The sequence below is a fragment of the Lithobates pipiens genome, unplaced genomic scaffold (genome assembly GCF_037356315.1).
Source record: "Lithobates pipiens isolate NorthernLeopardFrog02 unplaced genomic scaffold, aLitPip1_a1.2 Scaffold_27, whole genome shotgun sequence".
Lineage (NCBI taxonomy): Eukaryota > Metazoa > Chordata > Amphibia > Anura > Ranidae > Lithobates > Lithobates pipiens.
Window position 1 is genome coordinate 136,128,069 of NW_027507788.1, and position 26,689 is coordinate 136,154,757.

The 26,689-nt window shown below is 42.7% G+C and overlaps 1 protein-coding gene across 1 annotated transcript in view; it reads right to left on the minus strand.

The window, feature by feature from the left end:
• NUCB1 (nucleobindin 1) overlaps positions 1–26,689 on the minus strand; it is a 65,708-nt gene that overhangs the window by 14,076 nt on the left and 24,943 nt on the right. Inside the window, exons 2-8 of the mRNA XM_077457522.1 lie at positions 22,416–22,533; positions 20,457–20,564; positions 11,022–11,154; positions 7,092–7,195; positions 5,927–6,112; positions 3,760–3,850; positions 1,011–1,069 (exon numbers count right to left, since the gene is read on the minus strand). Coding sequence (XP_077313648.1) covers positions 1,011–1,069; positions 3,760–3,850; positions 5,927–6,112; positions 7,092–7,195; positions 11,022–11,154; positions 20,457–20,564; positions 22,416–22,529 — 795 coding nt within the window. The 5' untranslated portion in view covers positions 22,530–22,533. The remainder of the gene's footprint in view (positions 1–1,010; positions 1,070–3,759; positions 3,851–5,926; positions 6,113–7,091; positions 7,196–11,021; positions 11,155–20,456; positions 20,565–22,415; positions 22,534–26,689) is intronic.

Below are 26,689 nucleotides of genomic sequence, written 5' to 3' on the forward strand. Positions count from 1 at the left end.
CTTTGTCCTTTAGGGCACAAGCTCTTGACTTAGTGGACTTATCCACAAAAGTATGCTGGTAGATCTTAAAAGCAGGGTGCTTCTTCTGAGGTCCAGAGGGCAAGACGAAAAGGGGTCATCTTCCTGATAAAAGCTGTAGCTTTGAGGACTCTGACCATGTTAAGAGTGATTTCGTCATCAAAGAGAAGAGCAGAGGTCCATCACCTTAGTTAGGACACTAGCAAAATAAAAACCTCATGGGCTCACTAAGTTAGGTAGGATTATAAGGGATGCTCAGGGGGCATGTCTTCAAAACCTTTGCCAGTGTTCAATCACTTGAGGGTACCAGACCGTAACACAAAGGTCTAGGAATATCAAGCCTATGTTCTGTACTATAAAATTATGATAATTCGTTAAATGAGTTTTGAAATCATATACAATATCAGTCAAAAATGTACTAGATTATGCAAAACAAAATAAGGATGTTTTGTTAAAAAAACAAAATCATATCCTTTAGCTCATGTACATGGGCAGTTTGCCCTGCACACCATGAAATTTGTTTTTGGGTGTAAGGGAAGCACAGATGCAAAATACAGCCCCCTGCCAGCAGTCTGTGAAAATCAAACACAAGTATCACTCATAACATCAAGTTCTGTATCGGAGCCTGCCATTGATTTTGACAGGTTGCTGGCAGTGAGCTGTATATAGTGTACTTGTGCTTCCCTTGTACCCAAAGACGCTAGGATGTTATGATGTGTTGGCCAAACTCCCCTTAGATATTCAGACTGTAATCAATGTATTTTGTCCATAAAGCACAACCAGTCCTGAGGAACAGTTAATGAATGTGACTAAATCTTTGAATTACCAAGAAATGTTTATGAACAAAAGATGGTTAATAATTGCACTCTTTTGCTACATAAAAAGTCAGGTAAGTGTGCAGATCTCCTATGAAGGCCACATATCATTAAGAGAACTAGTTTTATATGGAAATCTGCATTTCCATGGTAATATAAGTGCAGAACTGAATGTACCTCCTTTGTAAACAGGGCCTCTAGTTCTTGTTCATCCAGAATGCCATCTCCATTAGTATCTGTCAAATAAACATACAGAGCAAAGATTAATAACAGCCACATCTTAGCAATTTCTTAGATGTGATGGCTGCATTCATTTTTTATTCTTTTGGTGCCCCTCCCCCTTTAGTTTTACTTGGTGATCCTGCCAGTAAGTCTATTATTTATAAACATTTAAGCTGTACAGCAAAAGTGTCAGTACGAGGGTAAAGACAATCAATGACAGCTGTGCTTCGGATGGGCAGCTTTTATTCATTCATGTAAAACCTTTAACCCAAAAGGAGAAAAAAAAAAAAAAAAAAAAAAAAAAACATTTGCTGCAACCGTTAGGACTTATGCACATTGGACGTTATAAAAAAAAAAAGCCAGCAATGTTAGGTGTAGAAAGCTGTAGAGTGATTTTTCAATGTTTTTTTTAGTAACTTTTAAGCAAAACTATATTCCCATAAAAGCTTATGGCTCAAACGCGCTGATAAGCGCAGAATGGCCGCTTTTTTCAGCTTTTGACAGAGTAAAGCCCCATACACACTATTAGATTTTATGCAGATTTTTGTCTTCAGATTTACCAAAACCATGTAGTGCACAGGCCTGCCTGATTGTATATAAATTGAAACTCTTAAGGTTTGACCTCATATTATATGGTTTTGGTAAATCTGAAGACAAAACTCTGCAGAACATCTAATAGTTCGTATGGGTTCTTAGAGCTGTTTTACAGCTGCAAAACTCATCAAAACCCGCTAGTTCTGGGGGGGTTTTCAGCTAGAAAATGCCCCTGCCAAAACTGCTGATAACAGCCTAGTGCATGGACACAAAGGATAATATGCTGGAGAGTTTACTGCAGAGAAAAAAACACACACACACACACACACACACACACACACACACCTGAAGCCAAAAACAGCAGCTGTAAAAATGTCCAGTGTGCATGAGGCCTTAAAAAAAAAAAAAAAAAAAAAACATGTTGTTAGCTGGGAGTTCCGCTGTAAATCAGTTTGTCAAGTTCATCTAAATCTGTGAGCTCATCTAACACTACCCTCTCCCCCGACTGACAATGCTGCTGTCCAAGGCCTCCAGTGGAATGGAGACAACCTAAGCAAGAAGTGTATTACTTGACTCATTATACGGGAAAGATGCCTCCAGCGGCTCTCTCGTCTCACCAGCGAACCAGAGAGTGCAGTTGGCAGTTCCGTTGGCTGACCGTATGGTCTAAGAAACTGGAAACAATGAGCCATTTTATCTTTTCCAGATTACATTTTTTATTTTTTTTAAAAAGGGACAGTGTAAAAAAATAAAAAAAATAAAAATAAAACATTTTTAAAGCCCCCCGTCCTCCCCCATGCACAAAGGCGAACTCATGTGTCAGGCCACCATGCGTGCACGATTGCACCACACATGTGAGGCATCACTGCCAAAGTCAGATCAAAGGCAGTAATTCTAGCACCAGACCTCCTGTTTACATCTAAAGTGGTAGCCTGTGAAGAATGTTAAAGTGCCACCTATGTATAATAAAATGTACGTAGTTTGTCGCCATTGCACGGGCGCACACAATTTTAACCACTTAAGGACCAGGCCTATTTTTCAAACTTGTTTTTTTCTAGCTACAAAAAAACCAAAACACATAACAGATTTTAACATGTAAATTACTTAGAACCCCCAAAGATTATATACATTTTTTTCAGACACCCTAGAACAGCGTTTCTCAACTCTAGTCCTCAAGGCGCCCCAACAGGTCATGTTTTCATGCTTTCCTATTTTGCACAGGTGATTCCATCAGTTTCATTGTCTTAGTAATTACCACAGCCAATTCATCTGAGGGAAATCCTGCAAACATGACCTGTTAGGGTGCCTTGAGGACTGGAGTTGAGAAACACTGCCCTAGAGAATAAAATGGCGGTCGTTGCAATACTTTCTGTCACATCGTTATTTGCGCAGAGGTCTTACAAGTACAATTTTTGGGGGAAAAAAAAGACACTTTTTTGAATTAAAAAGACAAAAGGAATGTTAGCCCAATTTTTTTTTTTGTTATATCACAAAAGATAATGTTACGCCGAGTAAATTGATACCCAATATGTCACACTTCAAAATTGCGCCGCTCGTGGAATGGGAACAAACTTTGACCCTTAAAAAATCTCCATAGGTGACATTTAAAAATTTCTACAGGTTACCAGTTTTGAGTTAGAGGAGATCTTTTGACAGAATTATTGCTCTCGCTCTAACGATCAAGGCGATACCTCACATGTGTTTTGAACACAGTTTTCGTATGCGGGCGCAACTTAGGTATGCATTTGCTTCTGCGCAAGAGCTCAGGGCACTTTAAAAGATTTTTTTTTTTTTTTACACTGTCCTTTTAAAAAAAAAAAAAAAACTGTTTTGGGTCACTTTTATTCCTATTATAAAGAATGTAAACATCCCTTGTAATAGATGAAAAGCATGACAGGACCTTTTCAATGTGAGATGTGGGGTCAAAAAAGACCTCAGATCTCACATTTACACTTAAATGCAATAGAAAAATAAGTGACGTTTGACGTTGCTTCTGTCGTCCAATCTTATGGAGCCAAGTGGGGCCCATCTTTCCCTCACTCGGCTCCATACTACTAAGGGGATAGGATCGGATCTTCTCCACTGCTACCGGTGGCTTCCGGTAAACGTCGGAGACAACAAGAGTGCGGTGGGGTGGGGCGTTAATTTAACCCAAATAGTGCCGCCTTACCGTGTAATTTGAAGAAAGTTTTGGGGTTGAAATCATTAGGATCCAGGCCATCGGTCTCCTCCCAGACCTCTTTCAGTTGATCCTTGCTCCCCTAGTTATGGAAATACAGATTACAGATATTAGTTATCATTTGCCATAATAAAAGGAGACAAGAATCACTGGAGATATATTTCCAACTGAAACACAACTTGTGCTCCCCCCTGGTGACCTGAGAATATTAGATATTCAAAACTCCTGACTACAGATACTTGCAGCCTGTCCCACCATCTCTCTCCTCAAAGATGTCAGTACTTCTAGCATAATATATGGAAAACTGTGACACCTAGGAAGGTTAAAGGACACACCTCATATGTAATTTAGACTGGGATTTTCAAATGGGGCCACAAATGGTGAATTTACACCCCAAGTTAATTCTCGTTGCTCCATTGTTCCCTGGTTTAATGAATTTTTGTGGCGTTGGTCAAGAGTAAAGTGCTTTAAAACTGAACTCTAGGGAAGAAACCCTCCTCACTGCAAGGGTTAAGTACTCATCAGCCCAGGTGTTGATGATGTAGACCAAGGGTAGGCGACCTCGGCCCTCCAGCTGTGGTGAAACTATAAGTCCCATGAGACATTGCAAGACCCTGACAATCACAGGCATGACTCCTAGAGGCTGAGACATGATGGGATTGTAGTTTCACTACAGCTGGAGTGCAAAGGTTGCCTACTCCTGATGTAAACAATATACTTAACCTCATTCCTTGCTCTGGCAGGCTACATTCTTTTCATATGACAGGTCCTCTGATGCCTCCTTTCTTCGTTGCCTGACCAGTCACAGCTCTCTCATGTCATCCAGTGCAATGCAGGATGTCAGGGGCTCGCCCACGTTCCAGAGTGGGAGAGAGCAGAGGGAAGCAGCAAGGAATGAGGCAAGTTTATCACCTTATTCATAATCCCCTGGACAAAAGATGGGCACTTACTGCAAGAGGAATTGCTTTTTAATCCCATAGTTCAGCTTTGAAGTGAAAGTTATGGCTTGGAGCTTGTTTTGGGGTGGGTGTTAACACTTCAATCATCCCAATACCATGGTTGATATGGTGTCAAGATGATTGAAACATTTATACAATTACATTGTTATATATAATGAAATATTTAATCTCACCATAATGCAGAATTACTGTTACTTGCCACTGTAGCCTGCCAACACAGCCACCAGATGCAGTGTGTCACTGTAGCCTGCCACCACCACAGCCACCAGATGCAGTGTGTCACTGTAGCCTGCCACCGCTACAGCCATCAGATGCAGTGTGCCACTGTAGCCTGCCACCGCCACAGCCATCAGATGCAGTGTGCCACTGTAGCCTGTCACAGCCACCAGATGCAGTGTGCCACTGTAGCCTGCCACCGCCACAGCCATCAGATGCAGTGTGCCACTGTAGCCTGCCACCGCACCCACCAGATGCAGGTCACTGTAGCCTGTCACCGTAGCCACTAGATGCAGTGTGTCACTTTGTAAGGAGAATTTGTAGGGGTTTTATGGAGTAAAAGAACTTACTAAAAGTAAAATCTCTCCCCAGCACTACAGCCTTGCAAGGAATCTGGCAAGAGTGGGAAACCAGCACATGTGTAGTTGATTACAAGTTTCTGCTCCTAAGAGATCCGAGAATCTCATTGAGGCAGACCCAACAGCAGTGATGTGAGCAATATTGCGCCTCTGCTCGCCCCGCTGCTCTCCCCCTTAAGTGCAACTTGTGCTGCCTGCCATCAAGTAGGGAACAGACCAGCACTGGTCTGTGGCCCCAGGGAATATATAGGGTCTCCCCAAGTAGAGGCTAATTACCGCCCTCATCATTCAACCGGCGTAGGTCACAGCCTCGGACAGTAGATGCTAAGCACCGCCCTCCGTCATACCACAGCCTCGTTGAACAGTAGAAACTCTGACAACTGACAGATGGAGTTTAAGTATTTGGATAAAGTCTGGACCTCAGAGTCCTCCACAGGTACCAATGAACTAATTTGTAAAGAAGCATAGGTACTTGCAGTCTGTAAAAGGTACCGCTACTTCATCTGTAATGCTTAGCTATATTATATTGAAGAACATGACAAATTCACTTTAACTGTCAAAAGTTATTCGTTTCTACAAGTACAGCTGATAACACAGGAATAAGATATGCTCTGGCACACTTACAGGTACGTTCACTTTGGGATGTTCCCTGTGCTTTTTCTTCATCTCCTCAAAGTGAGCCTCTTCCATCTTTCTTTTGTCTTCATCTAGTGACTTGAGATATTCCCTCCTCTCATGTTCCTTCAGCATCTCATAGCGTTTGAACTCTTCGTGACGAGCAGCATCATAGTTTTCGAGATCTTTTGTAGCCTAAGCAAAATCAAAAAGGGTTCTCTGAACGTCTGTGACTATGTCAAGAGCATTGTGAGGGTTTTTATTATAAGCAATGGTGCAACCAGACATGTTATGGTGCTGTGGATTTAAAAGACCCCCATATAGAAAACAATCCTGCAGCTCACAAGAGATCCCGTGCAAGAGCTGAAAAGCCAAGACCACTTTCACACTGAGCCGCCCCTGACGTTTTAGCGGCGCTATTCGGCCGCTAGTGGGCACTTTTACCCCACGCTAGAGGCTGAAAAAGGGTTAACTCTGCAGCGGCGCAGCCCCATTGTTTTAAAAAAAGCTGCTGGCAGGACTTTTTGTGACGCCCTGCCAGCGCAGCGCCCCAGTGTGAAAGCACTCGGCCTTTCACACTGGGTTTGCAGCTGAGGCTTTTTTCAGGCACTATGCAGGCACTATTTTTAGCGCTGTAGCACCTGAAAAACACCTCGTGTGAAAAGGAGTCTAAATGTTAGACCAGCTGTATTTGTCTGTGTTTTAAAGTATTGTAGGCCAGAATGGGTCAACCATTAATGCTGCTTAGGAACTGGGAATGACTGTGCTCACTGACAGTTGCTTTTTAGCAGGGAATATTGCCCCTTGACCGAAGACCTATTTTGATTTTGATAAAGCGTAGTAAACAAACATTCACACAAATATGGTCTAAAAAAAAAACTGTAAAATTATAAAAAAAAAAACAAAAAAAAAAAACACACAACAACACACCTTACTGGAGTTACGGAGCACTGCCATTTGTCAGTCTAACCTTTTGATTTTGTAACTAGCAAATCCTTTTAAATATTATTTTAAACAATGTGAAGCATCATGTACTTTGCTCTGTACTGAACAAACATTTTGAACCAAGAAAAACAAAACGGCAGTTACACTATCATCGGGAAGTCAGAGTGCTGTTAATAAACAGAAAAACAAACAAACACACAGGAACATCCCAATACTATGTCATACTTACAGCCTGGATTAGCAATTCCAAATCCCGAGGCTCAAATGTGTGCTGGTTCTGGGGGTCCAAGTGCTCAAACTGCTTCAATAAAGCAACGTGATCAATCTGAACATCTACAGAACACAAAAGCAGTAATATTATTGAAGTAAACATAATAAAATGCTGCAACATGTATAATCGGTCATGAAACCAAACATCTGTGTAATTAGCCTCCGGCAGAAGCAGCTATTTCCCGACTCGTCACATATAGTGTTAGTTATGGAGCCAGAAAGCTAAACTTGCAGTACGAGTTGATGAATGGCAGCTTCCATCAGAACCTAACTACACAGATGTTAGGCTGTTGTTTTATACAGACAAACCATTAGTAAAAGGTCAGCCTATTGATCACATATTACAAATAACCTACTTGTGAAAAGGAAGGACCATAACACCTCTATTAATGGTTATGTACTTGTTAGTATATGATTTGACTGGATAGTAAGTCTGGAATTTATCATGTACGGCATGTATCTGTGTATAGCCATTGCTCATTTCATCTTTGGACTTTGCACAATGTTAGGCGAACTATTGAATTGCTCAGATTTGGCCATTTTCATGGTTGCTATTATTACAGTTCATTTTATAAAATATGTTACAGCCTGATACTTGTTATTTAAATTCATTTTTTTTCTCAAAAAAGCTCAGTATCCCAAAATGACAAAATGAAAACCTAATTTTAGAACTGTCTGAATTTATTAACCACTTCAGCCCCAGAAGGATATACCCCCTTACTGACCAGAGCATTTTTTTGCGATACGGCACAGAGTTGTTTCGCTGACAATTGCGCCATCGTGCAACATTGTACCAAAACAAAATTGACACACTTTTTTTCCCCCCACAAATAGAGCTTTCTTTTGGTGGTATTTGATCACTTCTGTGGTTTTAATTTATTGCGCTATAAAACAAAAAATGACCAACAATTTAAAAAATTTAAAAAAACCTCAATATAAACGTTTTGCTAGAAATATCCCCCACCCAAAAAAAATTGTATAATATATATATTTGTATAATATATATATATATATATATATTTGTATAATATATATATATATATATATATATATATATATATCTTCCAGAGTTTAGTCCGATATGTATTCTACATATTTTTGGTATAAAAAAAAATAAATAATATAAAAAGGGAATAGATTCATGGAAATTTTTTAAATAATTTTTTTTTTCTAGTAATGGTGGCGATCTGCGATTTTTATTGTGACTGCAACATTGCGGTGGACAGATCGGACACTTTTTACACTATTTTGGGACCATTGACATTTATACAGCAATCAGAGCTAAAAATAGGCACCGATTACTGCATAAATGTCACTTGCAGGGAAGAGGTTAAATACTAGGGGGCGATCAAGGGGTTAAATGTGTTCCCTCCATGTGTTCTAACTGTAGGGGTGATGGGCTCACTAGAACATGACAGATCACGGCTCCCGATCACTGGGAGCAGTAGATCCCCATCATGTTTCTAGGCAGAACAGGGAAATGCCTTGTTTACATCTCCCCGTTCTGCCTCTCCTCCTTGCAATCGCGGGCCGCCAGCAAACAGAGTCCATGGGACCCGCTCCTGCAGCACGCAACCCTCTAGGCAGGGAAATACAGAAGGATGCACAGGTATACCCTTTTGCGCACCAGTGCCATTCTGTCGACTTAAAATTGGCGTGCGGCGATCGGTAAAAAGAAAAAAAAACTGAAAATTTCACATGTACTAAAGTATTCAGACCCTTTACTCAGTACTTTGAAGCACCTTTGGCTGCAATTATATCCTTAAGAAATTTTGGTATGACGCAACAAGCTTTGCACACCTGGATTGGGGGATATTCCCCAATTCTTCGTTGCAAATCCTCTCTAGCTCAGTCAGGTTGGAGGGGGCCTTTGGTGAACAGCCATTTTCAGGTCTCTCCAGAGATCTTAAAGAGGAAGTAAACCCTGATGGGTTTACTTCCTCTTTTTTTCCCTGCAAAGGTAAAGCATAATGGACTACTATGCATCGCATAGTAGCTCATTATGTGTCACTTACCTGACACAGGAGCCAGCGAAGTCGCCGCTGTCCCCTGTAGTCCGCCGCATCCATCTTGCTGGTGGCGTCTCGCAGCTCCGACGAATGACAGCTGTGAAGCCGCGATGACGTCAATCCCGCGCATGCGCACGGGAGTCGCGTCTCGCAGCTCCGCCACTGCCATTCGGCGAAGCCGCGATTACGTCACTCCCGCGCATGCGCACGGGAGTCGACAAATTAGGCAAATCCATTCTTGGACTTGCCGCATTTAGTGCACCGTAGACAGCGGTGCCCATTTTCGGGCAAATATCTCCTAAACCATATAGGTTTAGGAGATATTGCTTGGACCTACAGGTAAGCCTTAATCTAGGCTTACCTGTAGGTCAAAGTGGTCTGAAAGGGTTTACTTCCTCTTTAAATAGTGTTCAATTCAAGGCTCTAGGGCATTCACAGAGTTATCCCTAAGCCACCTCTGTGTTGTCTTGGCTGTGTGCTTGGGATCGTTCTAATGTTGAAAGGTGAACCTATCTGAGGTTCTGAGCACTGTGGAACAGATTTTCATTAAGGATCTCTCTGTACTTTGCTCAATTCAGCTTTCCTTCAACCCTGACCAGTCGCTCAGTCCCTGCTGCTGTAAAACACCCCCATAGCATGATGGTGCCACCATCATGGGATGGTACTGGGAAAGGGGACGAGTGGTGCCTGGTTTCCTCCAGACATAATGCTTGGAATTGAGCCCAGACTTTTCAATCTTGGTTTCTTCAGAGCAGAGAATCTTGTTTCTCACAGCCAGAGTCCTTCAGGAGCTTTTTTGTTTTTTTTGTTTTTTACAAACTCAAAGCAGGCTTTCATGCATTTTACACCGAAAAGAAGCTTTTGTATAGCCACCCTGCCATAAAGTCCAGATCGGTGGAGTGCTGATTGTCCTTATGAAACCTTGTCCCATCTCCACACAGAGTCTCTGGAGCTCAGAGTGACCACCAGGTTCTTGGCCACCTCTCTTACTAAGGCCCTTCTCCCAAACTGCTCAGTTTGGCCAGGTGACCAGCCCTGGTTGTGCCAACTTCTTCCATTTGGGAATTATGGAGGCCACTGTGCTCTTGGGAAGCTTCAGTGCAGCAGAAATTTTATTTTGTTGCCTTCCAATAATCTTGACTCTGAGCGCTGCCTGCATTTCCTTTGACCTCATGGCTTTTGCTCTGATACAGTATGCATTGTCAGGTGTGAGGCCTCTTATAGAGAGGCGTGTGCTTTCCAAATCATGTCCAATGAAATTACCACAGGTGGACTCCAATCAAGGTGTAGAAACATCTCAGCAACGATCAAGAGAAACGAGAGGCATCTGAGCTAAGAATTTCAAGTATTGTTGCAAAGGGTCTGAATACTTATACCAATGTGATATTAAAATTTTTCCTTTTTCAAACATTTCTAAAATTCTGTTTTCACTTTGTCATTATAGGGTACCGAGTGTAGATTAAAAAGAGGAAAAAAAAAAAAGAATTTAAGCAACTGTAGTATCAGGCTGCAACATAACAAAATTGAAAAAGTGATCTCAATACGTATGTGTGTAGGGAATTCGTACACTCATTAGCTCACTCTAGTCTATGGCACAATGCTTTTTTAAGCCTTCATCCTATGTAAATTATACATTTGTTTTAACACACAGGTCTTCTTTTATGCATTAGATCTGACCCTTTTTTTGGTAGTTCGATGTGCAACTATGGCTGCTTAAAAAAGGTGGTGTGCAAGTAGCCAGTAGAAATCAATAAAATGTTGGTATTTTGAGTACATCAAGAGTTTACTTTTTTTGGTTTCTGCGTGTTCTGCTCTTCAAAAATCACCTTATACAGCGATCGTCTATCGATTAGATACAATATGCTTGTGTCTCTACTTACTTTCCTCCATGGTAGCATCCATCTTGGCTTTAATTAGCATGCGGAGCCTTGAGACTTCCTGCCGTTTGAGCTCGTCCAGTCTGGTCCTCACATGGTGACTTACAAAGTCCAGTTCCTTGCTGAGTTTCCCACTCTGAGAAGAGGAGTGGACATAGCCATCAAAGTGAGTTCATAGTGTTTATGTATACAATTTCTCTTTCTTAAAACTATTATGAACCAAAAACATTTCTTTTTTAGAATAGGACGACAAACATGGTGACATACTGCATAGCAATATTTTGTGTTTTCCTTTAGGCCCTTTTTACGGATGTTCCAATTGGGTCTGCTTGCCAGTTTTTCAGGCGGACCTAATTGGAACCTCTATTCTTCTCGATAGTGGACAGATGTCCACTGACATCCTCCGCTCCGACACCCACTGGCATCCAATCCAATCTGCTAAAAACAGACGTCCCAGGAGGCTACTAGATTCATGAGGAAGTCACTGCCAGCTCCCAAATCCAGGATGATGGCATTGGGGATACAGTGGTGAGAAGAAATGGCTGCAGGAAGACCGCGTTGGACTCCATGAGCTGGTAAGTACAGGCAGTTATAAGGTATAGGGTACCTTTTTTAGTTTATGTTTTACTTTTATTTTATGAGTAACAAAGTCTGAGCTATGTGTACGTAACAAACTACTGATAACGTGATAATTAGTAGCGTGACAGAAAGAAGATGATTACTCAAGTCTGACCAGAAGGTCAGTCTCAAGTTTCTATACAAGCATCAATTGTCTGTTTCAACTTGTGATACCAACTGCATGGTGAGGTAATGCTGGTTGAGAATGGTTTTGCTGAACTCTTGACATATTTGGGGTCAGTCAGCAGACACTGATGTGCAAAGCGTAACGAGCTAACTAACCTTTGGTCTATATTTATTAACAAGGACTATTGTTTGAGGAAGTATAATGCTGACGTATGTTTATGTGTAATGCCTTCTAAGGGGCAGGGTCTTTTTCTCCTACTGCATAAAAGGCTATGTGTAAGTTAATAAACCTCGCAGCCATTATTCACGTACAAATCGTGTATGTGTGATGTCTGTCCACCGGTGAAACGGGATCTCCGCTCCTCCATCCTAGCCTAGGCAACCAGGGGTAACTGGTATTATTAAGAAGACGAGCAACCTAACAGTTTTGGTACCAGAAGTGGGGTTCGTCTTGCGACAGGTAAGTCACTTTACTCTTTTTACCTGATTGGTGAATGGTGTAAACACTTACTCTGTCCGGGCGGCCGCTACGAACTTAGTTTAAAATTAAAAGAAATAACTGTGCCTTCGCGGCGGACTAGGCTGGTCCATCGGAAGGTTAAAAGGGCTCGCAAGGAATTTATAGGTTTAGGGGAGTCCGACTAGGTTGGTCTGACTTAAAACTATTGGTGATAGTATTTTTAACACGGGAAGTAGTAGATTACGCCCGTGACAAAGGGATTGGTGGAGTGGACGCCCATTTGAAAAAAATTTTTTTTTAAAAGTGCACTATAAATTGATAAATGTATTGCAATACGGTTATTTCATGTCTTAAAGTATATTAAGAATATGTCTGTTTCTCTCTAGGTACGTGTGTAAGTATATAGAGTATAAGTTTTAATATAGAGTATAAGGAAAATAATTGTTGTTGTTTAAATGAGTGCAGAGTATGAGGAGCCCTCTTGTAGTGACATAGCATCCGCCTGCCCCCATTGCACGTTAGGTCTACTCTTCCTAAGAATAGATGACAAGTGGATTTTACTGACCACCAGACCAGGGGGGGTTCTCTTGCAGACTTGGTGTAAGAGGGTTATATCCCGCCACCAGGAAAGATTTACCCCTCATCGTATATTAAGGGTAAATCTTCATAGTTTTATATAAGTCCATCTGCCCAAAAAAGATCAGGGATCCTACTCCCAGACCAGAGACCGGATTGTTGGACAAACCGGGTGTTATCACCTGTGTCCTGCCACTAGACACACACTGCCCAGACTACTAGATGGGGAATTCTGCAGCAACCCAAGCCATGGCCACCCCATCACCCTATGAATTTGTCAGTAATATGATCCCTGGCCCCCAGGTAGAACCATTTTGGACACAAGTCCGGGAAAGGTGTCACCAATTGGGAATCCATGACCCAGGACCCCAAGGTCCTTGTTCAGAGGAAGACTGGCAAGAAGTCAGTAAAATTTGTCAGGTACATAAGCATTCTTATCCTCCCTGCAAAGGGGCTGACCCACAATACATGAAGGATTGTTTCTGTGCATGGAACAAATGCCTTGGAAAATATAGGCAATTGTGGACAGCAAGGACATTGGAAATCCCAGTGCCCTTATAGGACTGGACAGATTAGAGCAAGAGGCAGAGGCAGGGGATTTAACCCCCAGACCCGCCCACAGTATCCCCGTTATCTGCCATACCAGAACCCTCGTCAACCACTACCCCAATATCCTACACAGCCACAAATAATGCACCGAGGGAAACTCTGTTGGTATTAATGGGACACCTGTCACCCATCCCATCACTCCACCACTGACTGTAGCCACTCCAGAAGGACAGAAATTATGTACCCAAACTTTTGCCGTCTTGTCCTCATGCCCTGTGCCCCTTATGGGACGGGACCTCTTGGCACAACTGTGTATTACCATTAAGTTTAATAGAGAAGGTTCCCTTACAGCTAGTTCACCATTATGTGACTTACATGGCCCTAAGCGACATGCACACAGAGGCTTCTTTATGCTACTCCCCGCCTCTCTCGAAACACATGCTATCTGGGCGGAAAACAAAGGTAGCGTAGGTTTCATTAACTGTACGCCTTACTCGCCTCAGATGCGCCCTGACGCAGAAGCACAATATCACAAACAATACCCCCTGCCCCCCGAAAAGACCCAAGGCATTGCCCCCCAGATCGATGACTACATATCTAAAGGCATCCTAAAACCAATCATTAGCCCCTGGAACACACCCATTTACCCTGTAAAGAAGGCCAGTGGCGAGTGGAGACTCGTCCAAGACCTCAGAGCAGTAAACAAACAAGTGATTCCCCTCCCACCCCTAGTCTCAGACATCACTTTTATTTTCTCATGCATACCGGCAGACTCTCTATGCTACACAGTAATTGATTTAGCGAATGCTTTCTTTAGCATTCCCATTGCAGAGGAAGCCCAACCTATGTTTGCTTTCTCCTGGGCCGGGGGCCAACTAACCTGGCAAGGGTATGTAGACAGTCCAGCCGCCTTCTCTATGGTACTCAACGAGACTGTCAAGTCTTGGACTTCTGAGCGTGGGTCGGTACTAATACAGTATGTGGACGACCTGCTCCTGTGCAGTCGAACTGCTGAAGATTGTGCGGTCGATTCAACATCACTGTTACAACACCTAGCTCACGCCGGGCATCTAGCCTCAAGGAAGAAAATACAATGGTGCCAGCCACAGGTAGAATACCTAGGGTGCATTCTAAAGGAAGGGACAAGGCTAGTGTCCCCCAAACGTGCCGTAGCCCTTCGAGCTCTCAGTCCCCCAAAAGACAAAGCCGCCCTACTCTCGTTCTTGGGTGCAATGGTATATTGCCGCCAATGGATTCCTGACTGTTCTCATTATGATAGTATCCTAAGAGAGGCTACTGGCTCGACAGCCCCTAAATTAATAGATTGGACTGAAGACAGACTACAAGCTTTTCAAGCTCTATTAAACAGTCTGTCATGTGCACCCGCCCTGGGATTGGTAGACTATGGTAAAGCTTTTCAGCTGTACTGTGTAGTTTCAGGGAAATCTTTTGCCGCGGTTCTCACACAACAACATGGAACAGGATACCGCCCGGTTTCTTACCTATCCAAGAAACTCCCTGTCCAGGTTCAAGGCATGCCGTTATGTCTCCAGAATTTAGCAGCCTGTGCTATGGCAGTACAGGACGCTAACAAAATGATCTTGGGCCACCCAATGACACTTTTCACCACCCATTCTGTCACCCACCTCATACAGAACATGAACACCCAACACATGATCTCACAAAGGCTCAGCGGTTATGAGATTACCCTTATGAACACTGACAATCTATCTCTTAAATATGTTCCCGTTAGCAACCCTGCTGTCCGCCTCCTGCACTCCATGCTGCGTCTACCACAAGACCCAGACCAGCTTCATGACTGTGTGGAAAAAGTGGAATCCATCACATCCCCTAGACCTGATCTCACGGATACACCTATTATAGATGCGGAAGATGTTTTCGTTGACGGTAGTTGCTCCCGCCCCTCTGATTCCACTTTCCTAACAGGTTATGCGATAGTCCAATTACCAGACAAGGTGCTAGAAGCCAAGCCGCTACCTCCCTCTTCAGCCCAAGTAGCAGAATTGGAAGCTCTCACCAGAGCCTGCATTCTATTCACTGATAAAAAGGTGAACATTTACACTGACAGTAGATATGCTTTCGGATTGGTGCATGACTTTGGTGTGATATGGGCTAATAGAGGTTTCAAAACCGCAGACAATAGACTAATTGCCAATTCAACACATATTATGGCTCTTCTCCAGGCCATCCTTCTCCCAAAGGAAGTGGCTATTATCAAGGTAAAAGCCCATTCCTCGGATAACAGTAAAATATCCAAGGGTAACGCCCTAGCCAATAGGACTGCAAAGCAGGCTGCCGCCTCCTCCCCTAACCCCCCTGCCCCCACAACAGTTTTCTTTAAAGAGCATTTCACTTCATCTAACTTCAAAACAATTGTAGCACAAATACAAACAATGGCCACAGACCAGGACGTTCGTTTCTGGGTCGCTGCAGGATTGACCAAAGACCCCGAGGGTCTTTGGACAAAAGAGGGGAAGGTACTGGGAATACCTGAAGCAAGTTGCATTCTCATACTCTCATACCTCCATGGCCCAGGACACATAGGAGCTGCCCCTTTAACCAACCTGTATAATAAATCTTTTTGTACAAATAATTTGAATAAACAAATCCAACTTCTGACTATTACCCCCATTAGACCCTAACTCTGACATTAACATTTATTCCCAACAGGAAGTGTACGTGAAAAATCTGGTAAGTATGCTCCACGAAATAAACGAACAAGTTTCTGTCACCTTTTTTCCCTCTTCCCACAGAACCAACGCATCCCTTCATCCCTGGGGATAAAGTGCTGATCAAACAATTAGCACAAAGAGAGTATCGGACCGGCTTTCTGAGGACCATGGAAGGTGGAAAAGGTATCCAGGACCGCAGTGTTAACAGACCTAGGAAACACCTGGATCCACGCCAGCCGTCTTAAGAAGTGTCCCCAGCTTCCCTCGACTCCAGAGCCCCTGGCAGTGACAGAGAGCAGCAACTCCCAAGAACAAGATCTACAAGAATTTCAGAGAGGCATAGAACAAATTTCCCTGGAAGATCCCACACCCCCTCAAAAGGACAAAACAGAGCCAACAACTGCCGGGATGAGAAACGAAGAAGAAGAACAGAACTCTTAGATAACAAATAATCAGAACTTTAAAAAACAAAGATGCTTTCTCCATCAGTGTCAGGGAAGGCCTTGTGCCTCTTATGCTGTATTACTCTAGTAGTGTTTTTACCAACCTGGTTGATAGCTAATTGTATATACCACCCAGAATATTTGGGACCATTAAAAGGGATTTGTGGGACTCCCTCCCCCAAGACAAATAACACACCCGCTGTTAGACACAAAAGAAGTGAACCTCCCCAAGAGTTCACTGATAAAATGTTGTTATTAAAATTTAAATACAGTTATGCCCAAAAATCAGGTTTTGATAAATGCTGGATATGTAGTAAGCTTCACCCTAGTACTGCTAGGATTCCTTTGATGGCCATACCTTTAAATTTCACCCTTCTCCTTAAAGGCACACCCCCAATAGTTCTTACCGATGTTACAAGAAAAGCTTCTAACAAAACCCTCACTTTTCAGATCATAGGTAGAAGCCATTATCCAGATTGGTGTTTTAGGTTGGGAAATACTACCAAGGGAGCCGAAATTTGTAAGCAATCAAAGCTTAATATTTCAATGACAGCATTAAACGAGACCTTTTATAGAACTCAAGACACCACCTTAAACACCACATTATACCAATTCTTAAATACCAGCACTACTTCCCCTATGGCTCAACTCTTATCAACTCTTACATTTTCTGGCTATTCTGACAAATTGTATAAAGTGTTCCTCAAACGCCCCATAGCCTTGGGGAATAATACTTATATCTGTTGTGGGAAGCTTTGTCACCCTTGGATCCCCACAAAACCCCAGGGATGGTGTTATCTCGCAGCACTAGCCCCCATTATGGGTGTGTTGGGGGATAAAGAAGGGAGTCACCTTCTTGAAGCCAGTATTTATCCCAGATATCCCCTTAAACATCGTAATAAGAGAAAGGTATTCCTAGAAAAAGATATGGCATGGGCCTGGTTCCCATCCTGGACAGGATGGGGAATAGATTTAATGAAGAGACTGAATAATTATACTGGAATTATTGATGAGATCTTGGAAAAGAATTCCGACGATATCACTAAATTAAACATAGAAACTAGGGCAATAAGGAAACAGCTAGAACTACATGAACTGGCCATAGAAAGTATGAGTGCAGCACTCACAGGGCTTTGTGAAGTTACGGAAGACTATGAGTGCTGTACCTGGATTCATAATACTAGCATTGAAATACCTGATTACTATAATATAATTGCACAACACAGAAAAGAAGTAAATAAACTCCAAGACGAGGCTAGGAATATTGCAATAACATGGGACCCTCTAGCCAATTTTAGTCTTGGAAATATAACCTCTTGGTTAAAAAACACAGCCATGACTATTGTGATCATATTGTTTTTTATTTTATTTTTATACGCTTGCTATAGAATTGTAGGATGTCTTTGTTCTGCTAAGGGGACTGTATCAAATCAGGAGACCCTAAAGTTAACCGCCATTCCCAATAGTTCAAATATTTGGTATGAGAATCAGGAACATGAACCTTGATTAGGTTTTGACCATTCTGTATAGTACAGAATGGCCAAAGGGAGGATTATAAGGTATAGGGTACCTTTTTTAGTTTATGTTTTACTTTTATTTTATGAGTAACAAAGTCTGAGCTATGTGTACGTAACAAACTACTGATAACGTGATAATTAGTAGCGTGACAGAAAGAAGATGATTACTCAAGTCTGACCAGAAGGTCAGTCTCAAGTTTCTATACAAGCATCAATTGTCTGTTTCAACTTGTGATACCAACTGCATGGTGAGGTAATGCTGGTTGAGAATGGTTTTGCTGAACTCTTGACATATTTGGGGTCAGTCAGCAGACACTGATGTGCAAAGCGTAACGAGCTAACTAACCTTTGGTCTATATTTATTAACAAGGACTATTGTTTGAGGAAGTTTAATGCTGACGTATGTTTATGTGTAATGCCTTCTAAGGGGCAGGGTCTTTTTCTCCTACTGCATAAAAGGCTATGTGTAAGTTAATAAACCTCGCAGCCATTATTCACGTACAAATCGTGTATGTGTGATGTCTGTCCACCGGTGAAACGGGATCTCCGCTCCTCCATCCTAGCCTAGGCAACCAGGGGTAACTGGTATTATTAAGAAGACGAGCAACCTAACAGCAGTCCCCGAGTTACATAGATCCAACTTACATATATGACTCATATTTAACAAAACAGAGGGAGACAACAAGAAGAGAATAGAAATCTACCCCTAGGAAGGGAAATTCACTCCTGTAAGTTTTCATGGAAAAAAGGTGTCTCCACTGAAGCTTTATCACCAATCCTTGTTTCCACAACAACCCAAAATTTTCAAAATCCAAACTGTCATAGGGACAGAAAATGAGGTCAGGGCACAGACAGCAAAACTAACATTACAGGGGTGTTTAACCTTCCCTGTGCTATCCAAAAAATGTACTTGCTACAACTTACAAATTGGAAGTAAACTCAGAGGCATAATTTGTACCTATAGGTAAGCCTCCTTAAAGGGTTACCTATAGGTACTGTAAACATCTCCCGAAAACATACACAGTTTAGGAGATATTTACATTACATGCAGCCGATGACGTCATCAGTGCATGCGCTCTGAAGGAACAGCCACCTGTGCCGCTCCTTCAGATACCTTTGCCGTGAATGGCAGAATTGTAGCTTCAACCTGTCACCCAGCCGGAGTCTGTGGTCCCGAAAGGAAGATTGGGTGAAGATGGACCATGCCTCAAACGATTACATCGCATCGCTGGATGGCTTCGTTTTCAGGTAAGTTTCACATAATGTGCTAGTGTGCGATGCTTTTGCCTTGCACACTTTAGGAACAAACCTACAGAACATCTTGTTTGTAACAAAAGGACGGCCTGTACCTGTTTTTTAAAGTCACCAGCTACTGTTTTTCACTGCTGCCGACTTACTTTTTAACCACTTCAATAATGAGCAGTCATGCAACACTCTAACCATGAAATGTTTATCATTTTTTTTGAGACAGATAGAGCTTTCTTTCTTTATTTTTTACTAAACAAATGAAAAAAAGACAGAAAATTTTGAAAAGAAACAAACCTATTTGTTTCTGTTACACAATTTTGCAAATAAGTAATTTTTGTTCTTCACTGATGTGCACTGAGGATGGGCAGTGATGTTGCACCGATCATCAGGGAACTGACAATCAATACCCCGATGATCAGTGTAAATGTGCCCTGTAACTAGAAAGTTGATTATCGGTTTCCTTTCCTTAGATGCTGACAGTGTTGCGAAAAGGAAATGGCAATAACTGGCATTTGTTTACATGTGATCAGCTGTGATTGGACACACCTGATCACATGGTAAAGAGCCTAGGTCATTGGCTCTTTACACTGATTGGTGATGCGCTGCATCGGAGGGACACAGCTCACCAGCGATCAGTGACCTGGAACAAGTTCAGAGTATAGAAACGCAGCCTTCAATAGCTGCTCAAGATCAGTGACTCTATAGGTAGCAAGAACAGCCTTGATGCCTGCGCCTTTAAAAACAAGTTAGGCCGGCCATACATGGTTTCTGCTGAACCGGCCAAGATTTAAACCGTTAAGGGGCAGGCTGAAAGTACCAAGTCAATCAATAGATCAACTTGGGTACAACAGATTTGCGATTTTCACAAATGGCTGTTATAGCCATTCGCAATAATCACGGTTTCTCCCAGTGAGAACTGTCAGCATGATCTGTGTTGACCTGCCTTATATAAATTGCATGACATTCTTTTTTTTTTTTTTTTCCATTTCAGTGGTCTGTGTTCCAGCAGATTGTAAAGATGAGATGTGGCAGGCATTAAATTCAATCTCTAGAGATTATATTATCTTCAGCTGTTATGGTTAAACTGTACTTTGCTCCTCCACCAAGCCAAAAAAAAAAAATCAATGAACGGTATTGCAAATATTAGCTAAGCCCCAACAGTCTGGAAGTGTACCATACAGATGGCTGGCTCTGTTACACAATCTTACCTTAATGTCTTCTGCGTTGGCGGTTTGAAGCTTTTCACGGAAATGGTTGTCTGTCTCCAGCACATCAATTACCTCTCTCAGATAACGATCATAGTACAGGCCAGTGTCCTGTGACAAGAGCAAGAGTGTATGTTGGAAAAAATCAAATAAAAATACGTGCTACTAATTGTGTGTGTGATATAGATAGAGATATATATATATATATATATATATATATACACATATATACATATACACACACACATATACACACACACACACATATATACTCCATATTTTCATCTGAAAAAAAATATATATACACGATTTAAGAACAAAAACAGATACAGCATACAGAAATGTGTACAGCAGGCTTCCAAGTGCTTTCATGAAACCTTTAAATCAGAACTCCAGGGAAAGATGCTTTCCATGTCCTTGTTGCTGATCTCCTAAATTCACCATGTTTGCCATCCATGTTCTTCTGAGCCCTGTAGTTCCTCTGTAATAGGCTGCTGAAATTCCTGTTTGTAAGACCGCTGGCTTCTATCCCTCTCCTCAGCTCAACCAGCGGTCTGACATACCCCCTTGTAGTCCTCTGAAAGAGCAGGGAGGAAGCAGACATGTTGTGGGCGGAAGGGGTCTCCCCGGTCTGTGCCGCCCATGGAGAAGGTGTCTCCCCTCCTCCCTGCCAGCAATCCGCCCCTACATTGTCCTCACTGCCTGCTATCATCGTGCAGAGTGATGATTATTATTATAAATCAGTTGCATGACACAGCGGGATGTCCCTCTGTGTCAGGTATAGTATACAAGAACCAACAAACAAAAGATAAAGAATAAAGACTACTACACACCCTAAAGAGTTAAACTACAAAAAGGATTTATTGCTTTAAAAAGCGACGTACAACAAATTCTTAGCACAATGACCCAAAGCCCCCTCCCCCCCAGGTGGTCTAACCCTCCCCAAAAATATTCCTCTAACACCAAACACACTGTGTAGGGCTAAAATCCCCCTCGTAGACCCAAGGGGCAGACAGGTGCTTTGTATTGGGGGGGGGGGGGGGTGGGTTTGCCGATTGTGGGGTTTTGGGAGAATTTAAACACCGCCGCGGACATCCAGGCATCAGCAGGCTTTCAACATGCTTTAGCACTACCAGAAGTGGCAGCCAGCACTCCCATTATGGTCTTTGTTCAACATTCCCACAATGGAACAGAAAGTTGCTTTAAGGGCCAATTCACATAGAAACGCAGTATGGGTGCATTTGATGCGTTTCTGCATGCATGATTTTGATGTGGTCCAGTTCATTTTATCCCCCTCTTTTCTCTTAACCTTAAATAAGCACATGGGTGTTCCAGTGCATTTTTGCTACACTGGAATGCAAGCAACTGGTGTGAACTTTGCCTCGGTTTTAACCGACCTCCGACTACCCATCTAAAACATAACATGCAGCTGGAGGGAATTCTACACATGCTGTGGCCATGATGCTTTGCTTCACACCCACAGTAAAAGTAACTTGGCATGTCAAGTTTTCCAGACAGCAAAAGAAAAAAAAATGCATTCAGGCAGGAGGTGGCAGTATTGCCTCCTGAGCACCTGAAAGCTGCTGATCTACTGCTCTCTGAAAAGAGATTTGCTGCAGATCGCTTTTTAGAAATAGATTGACAGCAGAGATACCTATATCCATTCAAACTCTGCATGTATATGGGCATTTAAAAAAAACAAAAAAACCTTGTAATGAGATTTACACTCACTAGTTGACAGAAAGCAATGGGAAATCCACCATTTTACGTTTTTTTTACATGTATATACTTTGGTTTCCTTAGGAATACTAGGCATAATAAAGTTATTTTTTTAAAACTTTGGTTAGTGAGGGATTTATTTTTATTTTTTTGTTTAATTCCCCTTATATTCTCCTTGCCTTCATCTGTAACACATTAGTTGCCAAGGTGCACAGAGTCCACGTTGCTGCGGAAGGTACTTACTGCGGATTCAGCAGGGCGCTCCTCCTCTTTTTCTGGTGGCGTTTTTTCTCTTTCGATTGGCACAGCGAAGCCGAGTCCCAGGATGGGAAACAGCAAAATATACTGGATCTTCATTGCACTGTAATGAAGAAAAGATAAAAATATATAAACATTTCCATGCTTAAAAGACGAACTCCATCCCTGGTAGTGGGTCTGTTGCAATTATGAAAGCTCCAGTAAGACCCATTACATTCCAACCTGGCCTAAGAGCAAGTTGTAGGCGGAGGTCTCAAAGAGAAGTTAAATTGATATTCCTATCGCCCACGTTCCTGGTATCAATGGCTCATAAAGTAGCGGGTGCTGCAGCGATTACCAGTTGGGTCCTGGAAGCATCAAACAAGCGTACATATTCGCCAGCACACCAAAAGGTTTAATGAAGAGAATCACATCACAAAAGGAAAAGTGCAACGTTTCAGAGCCGCGCAGGACCCCTTCATCAGGCCTTGCAATATGAGGGTATCACATGCCTGACGAAGGGGTCCTGCGTGGCTCCGAAACGTTGCACTTTTTTCCTTTTGTGATGCGATTCTCTTCATTAAAGCTTTTGGACGAAAATTTGTCGATCCATGGTGTGCTGGCAAATATGTACACTTCAAAGAGAAGTCAGGCTTCCAATGTGTGAAGCGCTTTACAGATACACTGAGAAGCACTCTACCTCCTCCACCCAATTAGTTTTTAGCAGAACTACACTACATCTGAGCACCGCAAACCAAAAACACAATTTCATTCATTTCTTATATATTCAAAGCAATCTCTCCCCCCGCCCCCCCCCCCCCATCCATCCATGTCTCCATGCTTACTCTGCTGAGAAAATCACTTTGAGAAACACCCCCTGGCATTTCTGACCGTGGCCATATATTGCGTAAGGGCAGAGGATTTATGTAGCATTTACTTCCTGAAATCCATCTGTCCATAGCTCAGGCAGGAGAGTTTGCTTAGCTGAAAAAACAAAACAAAAAAACCTTACTCTCCTCCTAAAGACTTATAGGATGTATGACATAATTTGCCAAGACCAGAAAGTAACTGAAGAAATGTAAAGTTAAAAAAATAAAAATAAAGGAGTTTAAAACAAGTAAAATATATTATAACTTCATATTAATAGATTACGGCCAGCTGCATAAATATTAAAAATAGTCACTGTAGATTGCGAGAGTAAAGCTCGGCTTTACGTTGGGCACAGTGGGGGGGGACGGATATTCACTTTTTGAAGTATCAGTCACAAAACTTAGGGCCAATTCACACCATAGAAATGCAGTGCGGATGCGTTCCACATGCTTTTCTGCATGCACATTCCCCTCCCCCCATCTTCTTCAGTAAAATTCTCCCAAGAGACTAGAGACTTATTTCAACTTTACAGTTCAAACATTGTCCCTTTTCATTTTCTGCATGTACATTTGATGCAGTCCAGTGCATTTTTTCCTAACCTTAAAGGACCAGTTTACACCAGCAGATGCAGTTCCGAGCGCTTTTTTTCTGCACTAAAAATGCATGCACAGTGTTTTCCCATGTATTCCAATGGCTCTAGTTCACACCATGCAGTTTCTGGTGCAGAAAATGACTGGAAACTGACTGTGGTTTGAACTAGAGCCATTGCAATACATGGAAAACACTGTGCATGCATTTTTAGTGCAGAAAAAAAAAGTGCACAGTACAGCATCTGGTGTGAACTGGTCCTTAATAAGAACATGTGTGTTCCAGTGTGTTTTTGATGCTTTTTACGGCATTCCAGTACAGTCCAGGAAAAATGCAGGATGTTCTACTTTTTTCTGAAAATGGAACGTACTGTAACTGCAAGCACTGGTGTGAACTATACCACTGGAAATCATATAGCCTACTTTCCATACATTTTTGATGCAGAAAAAAAAAAAAAAAACGCACTGGACTGCATGTGGTGTGAACTGGCCCTTACCGATATCCTTCAAGGGGCTGTACTGGGGTGATGCCTAGCTTGTAATAACAACCAATGTGACGCTGTTATTACAAGCAGCGTGAGGGGATACCTCCCCCCCCTTGCCGTTTTCCTGGGGTCTCCCATCCCACCGGGAGACCCAAGCCACCAGCCGAAACATGTCCGAAGTCGATGCTTTGTTCGTCTCGGATCCAGTAACCCGGAAGCAATGTCATGACATCACTTCCCGATTACTGGCATCTTAAAGGTGCCAGTTTTAAAAAATAGAAAGTATTCAAAAATGGCAATCTTGGACTGTCTGGCTGAGGTACTTCGTATCCCGATACCCAAAACTCCCAGAGTTTGTCTGATTGGCCTAGTGGAGGAAATGGTTCCCTCCCAGGCACATCGCACATTCCTGGACATTGGTTTCTTCTATGGCAGGAAGGCCATATTATTAAAAAGGAAGGCAGCGGAGGCGCCTACTTTGTCTTTCTGGAAAGGTTTAATTAATAAGGTCCTTCCTTTGTATAAAGCAACGTATAGGTCCAGAGGCTGCGAGAAGAAAATTCCAGTTTGGCAGGCTTGGCTGGACTCCTCAGATACAGTGGGCTAAAACTAGCATGAGATCATTTTACGTGTATATTCTGTGACTTCATGACCTGTAAGGGTTCTTGCACATGACCATTCTGTAGCGGGCATTCAACTTGTGGGAGAACGGGTTGACAGGGAAGATACAAGCAGAATATATATAATAACATAAAGGTACACTCATTCAAATAGGGTTATACTCAAGGCAAGGAACAGGGTGGGGTGGGGATTGGGGTAAGTTGAACTATGTTAGTTCTTTTGGTCCACTGGTCAAGTGGAAGATTGCCCACAAGGGGCTATGTTTGTATGTATAGTTCATATTGTACTGTTTGACTGTATGTTTGTACTTTATCGTCTTGAAAATGAATAAACAGATTTAAAAAAAAAAAAAAAAAAAAAAATAAATGGCAATCTTGACGTTTTGAATACTTTTAAGTGCAAAGGAGGGGCTTGAGGTCTTATAGACCCCAGATACCTCCTTAAATAGTACCTATCACATACCTATTACATTCCTTGTGACAGCAATAAACGTGATATAAAAAAAAAAAAAAAAAAAAGGTAAAAAAAGGACAGTGTAAAAATAAAAACATTTAATGTACAGAATATCGATACCCGAAATCAGCTATTGGCCTGAAAGGCAGCCAAAAAAAATAAATAAATAAAGTATCGCATCGGCCCTGAAAAACCTTTATCGATCAATCTCTAACGCACAGCCAAAGTCAGTCAGCAGGATTTCAGTTTTAAGCAGTGTATGGGGTTCTATACTATTTGAGCAGTAATGATGTGGGGAATTTGGGCTTTTTTTTTTTTTTTAATTGTCCTGGCATTTTTATTTTAATAGACTGTAAGGCTCGGTTCACACAGGGGCGACACGACTTCAGGACGACTTTGTGAGGCAACTTGGAGACGACTTGAACACGACTCTTAGACACGACCTGGGGCGACTTACAAGTCGCCCCAGGCCAGGCGACTTTTACCGTGGCCAATGAGCTCTGAAGGGGGAACTCCACGCCAAATTTCTGAAAAATAATTTGGCGTGGGTTTCCTCCTCCGAGAGCATACCAGGCCCTTAGGTCTGGTATGGATTCCCAGGGGAACCCCCTACGCCGAAAAAAACGGCGTGGGGGTCCCCCCAGATCCTTATCCGAGCACGCTACCCGGCCGGCCAGGAAAGGGGGTGGGGACGAGCGGCCGTACCAGGCCGCGTGCCCTCAACAGGGGGGGGTGCCTTGGGGGAGGGGGCGTGCGGCCCCCCCACCCCAAAGCACCTTGTCCCCATGTTGATGAGGACAAGGGCCCCTTCCCGACAACCCTGGCCGTTGGTTGTCGGGGTCTGCGGGCGGGGGGCTTATCGGAATCCGGGAGCCCCCTTTAACAAGGAAGGCGGCGGCAGCGACGACAGAAGACCGGGCCACCGCCTGTAAAAGAGCTATAAGAAGGCGCGGTGGCCCGGGAGAAGAACCGAAGAAGTCGGAAGAAGAGGGCGGCGGCGAGGAAGAAAGCCGGGCTCCTCCGCTAGTAAAAGAGCTACAAGAAGATAGCGGAGGAGTCCCCCGAAGACGGAAGACCCCCGGAGCTGTGCTATAAACTATTTTATCTTGTGTGTTGTGTGTTTTTTTTTTTTTTACTTTATTTTACAGGTGAATGGGTAGGGGTACATTGTACCCCATACTCATTCACATAGGGTGGGGGGCCAGTATCCGGGGGCCCCCTTATTAAAGGGGGCTCACGGATTCCGATAAGCCCCCCGCCCGCA